Below are 4,831 nucleotides of genomic sequence, written 5' to 3' on the forward strand. Positions count from 1 at the left end.
TTTTTGAGATACTGGTCCTTAATATGCCCTAATATAGTTTCCCTAATCCTGGAAGGTTTTACTTAGACATCACTGTTGGCTGGAGACCTCAAAACATCATTAAAAATGCACACAATTTCATACCAAACGTAATAGGACTACCGTGAGTGCAAGCCCTGGAGAATGAAGACCAACGTGATATACATCACCTTTCCTTTCCAAGGAGAGGTTAGAGAGTTAACGTATAGGATTGAAGCTAAGGCCACGTCGTGATGAATGAAACCACCCCAGGGTGTACATCTGATACAGCTTCTGTTCAGGTCAAATTATTGAGTGAGACCCTAACCCTATCGATGGGCAATGGGTGTTTTGCCATTGACTTTAGCGGAGATACAGCTTCCACCCATTTTGCTTCTGGCATTTTAAAAAGCTGCTGTAACTCAAAACCTTCTGTTTGCATGCCGCTGAGTTCAACAGGAAACACATATAATAGTTTATGTTTCTTTTTCAAATCCATTTTAGTACACTATATGAAATTAAAAACCTCAGTGACCTTTAAAAACCATCACAAAATATTTAGCGAATGGTGTGTTTTTCCATAGTAATGGAGAAGCAGATTGCAATCTTTCACTTTTGAAATCTCCCCTTCCTGGCAGCCTCCTGAGGGTCCTCTCCAAAAAAGCTCTGCAGCTCAGAGCTCCTTGATCGCAATCTTGGTCGTGGTCCTTCCGCGTGACTCACAGCGTGTATCCCTAAAATGGCTAACACAAGTAGAGGGCTCTAAATTAATCTTTGTGAAATACTTCCAGAGCTGGAGGGGCAAGGTGCTATGGAATAATAAAATACTGTGCCTGTGAGCTCCCCCAAAAAAGTTAAAGTAATAAGGTATCAGATAGCAACTTTGAGAAACACCTATAAAATGCTTCTAAAAATTTCAACATAAAACTCATTGAAAATATGGGGATGGCCCATCAAGTTCTGCACGTAGATGTTCTACGGTCCTTACAAGTGCGCGTGATCAACTAACAATCACATCACCGTATGCAAAACCAGCCTGCACAATTTACACACCGCCTTACCTCCGACCCGCACACACAGGCACACGTACCTACCACGCCACAATCTGTCCTCTGGGCATCTTTGCTACCGGTATGCCTGGGGTGGGAACGGGGCTGGGATGTCCCCTTCTGCCTCCAGGACCCAGAGAGAAACGGGAGCTGTGATTCATCACTCCCTCCCTTCCAGACCAGCATGCTGGATTTCCTTCCATGCCTGGGGCTAGGCTGACTGCCAGATGAAAGGTCTGGTAAAGTTAGTTTTATTTTGTCTTTTAATCATACGGCAGGACTGGCAAGCTGCTCTGAGAGTATTTACTTTTCATCTGCCATCGGAAGCCGGAGCTCCAATGGCTGCAGCCTTGGCTGGTCCCGCTACAGCTGTGGGATCAGAAACATCTCGCTGATGGCACCGGTCCTAAGTACGGACAGGCCGGCGGAGAAGGCCTGGCTCTGCCTCCAGCACCTCTGCAGACAGATGTGTATCATCGCCTGACCCCTCCCCTGGGGTCGGTGAGGCAGAACTGTGCCTTCCACTGCCAACACGGACCACCATCGACAGCCACCTTCGGGCTTGTAGCACACGAAGCAGCTCATACCTACGGAAAGTGGTCCTGGAAAAACACTCCCAAACAGCTGGAGATGCCTGAACTGCTGCACGATGCATTAAGCAATATGCTGTCAGCACCTAACGCCACCAGGGTTTATGTTCCACGTGTGAGATGGGCTTTGTAAACACTCCATTGCGGCACAGAGCTGAGGCTGATCAAGTGGAAAAAGTTAATGGCGAAGATAATTGAAACATGTAGGTGTATGTGTGATTTATCCTAAGAAAAACTATCAGCAAAACATGCTCATGATGAAGAAGGGAGCGTTGCCGGTCCTCCTTCCCATCTCTCCCAGCTAGCTATAACACCTTCCCGCACCGCATCGCCAGGGCTCACCTTGAGCGCCATTCATAGCACATGATGAGAACATCCTGCTTCGGCTGAAGAGGGGGACACTGGCAGGAGGAATTTGTAAGAAGAGGCACTTGAGACAGAGGAATTGGCATCGAAGACTTAAGTATGTCTTTGACTTCAACCACAGTCGTTATCTCGTTGCAGTTCCCTCTTTCTACGCTTTTGACTTTAGCGTGAATGACTGCAATTCAAAAAATAGAAGCGTGAGAATAACAAAGTCTTAGAAATGTAAACACATCTCAAAATTAAATAAAACGTATTAAATTGAAAGCTGTGGTTTCGGCTGTGAAACTAGAACTATGTCTTCATCTGTGGGCACGCACAGTGGCTTAGAATAACAGAGGCCTGATCCCGATTTGGAAAAATGTTGACAACTGTGAAATTAAACATGTGCTTAAATCTTTGCCAGATCAGGCCGAGCGATCTCGCCTGGAATCACACACACAGACAGCTCCTTTGACTCAGACCTGAACAACCCTCGCAGGAATCGGACCCGCTCGACAGCCACATCTGGCTGTTTCCAAATAAGTAATGAATAATTTACCTCACAAAGAGTTAGCGTGAATTCAGACTTTTCAATAATAAAATCATTTCCCTGTAAGGAATCCAGGAACGAAAGTCTTTTCTTAAATAGAAGAAAGAAGGGAAGGTTTGAAACAAGTAGGCAAAAACTAAGAAGCTTAGGATCATCGTGATTTACTGGGTCTATACTTGGTTTCATCTTTTGCCTTTGGATTATCCATCAATATAAGATCCTCATATAAAACAGACTTTGAAACGGGTTCTTCTGACTCCGAATACACAAACTTTCATATTTTCACCTTTTGTTCAGGAAAGCTGCGTGTCTGCATGGATGCAAGAAGGTGAAACTGTGTAGAGCGCTCTGAGGATGATCCCTGGGTACCCCGGCAGCATCCATCCCCACAGCATTTCACCCCTTCTCTCTTGTGAGAGGTACCAAATCAGAGAAATGCAGCACGATTTTTAGACAAAGGACTTTTTCTCCAGAAACTGTCAAAATAGGAAGGGTCCTATCAGCACAAAATTCTTCAGTGAAAGCAGGATGAGAAGTGGATGTACCACCGGGTGATCAGCCTGCATCGACGCTGCCCCTGGCAGCCACCAGGACAGAAGCCTTCAGCTGGACCTCCCAACGTTTGGGGTGAACTTCACGGGTAGAAAAGAGGAGACCAGCAATTTTAATGCAGGTTAATGGGGTTTATGTCCTAACTTTATCAGGACATGTGTCACAGCCACAAAACACATGAGGGATTTCAGTTTTGGAGACTCACAATCCATTTGCAAGTCTGATTGGAACCAAGCTCCAACCAGCTAGAAATACAATTTGGCTGTATATATTATTCTAAAGGATTTCAGAAAAAAAAATCAGATTTTCTTTGCAATTTGCTCTGCCTTGTCTTGTGTCGTCTCTCAATTCATTTTCCACATAAGCATGTCTATTTATTTCAGAGGAGGTTGGATAAAAATCCAACTCTCAAAAACAAAATCTTGATTTCACAAATTCAGTGGAATTAAATTTTGGACCCCAAGCTACAGTTTTTGTTCAAGCAACACTCCCACTGAAGCCACTGGAATCAGAATCTACCTAACACCTGTATTTCATTTCAGAGTAGTCATTTTATATCACTGCTTTTTTATCTGTTTCAGGCAAGTGTGGAAGTTCATTGTCCCACCTGAACATATCACTGTGTCGTACTGAGAGAGAACAAGGAGTTATACAAGAAGAATATATGATACAAATGCACCAAAATGCCGTAACAAAAAAGTGTACAATTACCTAAGTTAGATGTTCAGCTTGATTATTCCCACCAAACTGGTTTTTTTTCCAATGCTAACAAAGAAGCAATTAACTACAAACTTACTTTCATTTGAGATCAGACAAATGGGAACTGAATGGCTATAATAACCCCACTGCATAAGAGCTGAATAAATCCCTTGGAGAAACAACTGCCATCTGAGAAAAAGCCCATAAAGTGCAAAAGACCATGATACCGCGTGATAAATTCATAGCTCATGGGGGTTTTCTACTGACATGACAGATGTTTAATCTGGTATTTATCTAATCTTAATTAGAGTTTTTGCTGACTGCCAGCATCAGAAAACTGGGGAGAGGGGGGAGCCAAGGGGGAAGAGGGGTCAGTACTAACTCGTATTGCCGATATGTCATGCAACCTACGATAAAACTATCGGCCAGCTCCTCGGCCGGCTGGTGCAAATTGTCACCAAATTCAACTGGTCTCTGACAATTCCACACCAGCTGCAACTCTGGCTAGTAAGTAAAAGAATATAGGAATTTCTAAGCAATAACTTTTTACCTTGCTTCAGCTTTGTTCACATTTACAAGTTTTATTTAGGTGATAAATCTTATTCCACCTGCCAGATGAAGACAGGAGCTGGCCAAACAGCAGATGGCCATGCTCACATCAGACCTAATTGCACTTACGAGAGTGACCCTTACAACAGCGAGCATCCTTTCTACAGAGCGACCTGTTGATGCCCGTGCACGCTACCGACATTTCCCTGCTTTTATCAGAAAGATACCATCATCTCCGCCAAGACTAGGTGTGCGCCAGTGGTGGGTTTCGGAAGAGGACAGCTCGCTGTCCTCGGGGGGCAAAAAACCCACTTGGAAAGACTGTGACGGAGCGGTGTCCTCACGCTGCACTTGCGGGATGGGGCTCGGCGTGGGTGCAGCACCCACATGGAGCTGCCTAACGCGCGGGGGGCACGGAGAGGGGTGGGACGGGCAAAGTTCCTACTTACTGTAGCTGTAGTTCTTGGCCAGGTAGGTCGACAGCGTAGGCTTTGTCTTTT

At 44.8% G+C, this 4,831-nt stretch overlaps 1 protein-coding gene across 1 annotated transcript in view; it reads right to left on the minus strand.

Annotated features, from left to right (window-relative positions):
- Positions 1 to 4,826, minus strand: part of SFRP4 (secreted frizzled-related protein 4) — a gene marked incomplete at its 5' end in the record, with an annotated part of 8,694 nt that extends 3,868 nt beyond the window's left edge. The window contains 2 exons of the mRNA XM_009708998.1: positions 1,979 to 2,177; positions 4,781 to 4,826. Coding sequence (XP_009707300.1) covers positions 1,979 to 2,177; positions 4,781 to 4,826 — 245 coding nt within the window. The remainder of the gene's footprint in view (positions 1 to 1,978; positions 2,178 to 4,780) is intronic.
- Positions 4,827 to 4,831: the final 5 nt, after the last annotated feature.

The sequence above is a fragment of the Cariama cristata genome, unplaced genomic scaffold, assembly GCF_000690535.1.
Source record: "Cariama cristata isolate BGI_N322 unplaced genomic scaffold, ASM69053v1 scaffold16281, whole genome shotgun sequence".
In the NCBI taxonomy this organism is placed as follows: domain Eukaryota; kingdom Metazoa; phylum Chordata; class Aves; order Cariamiformes; family Cariamidae; genus Cariama; species Cariama cristata.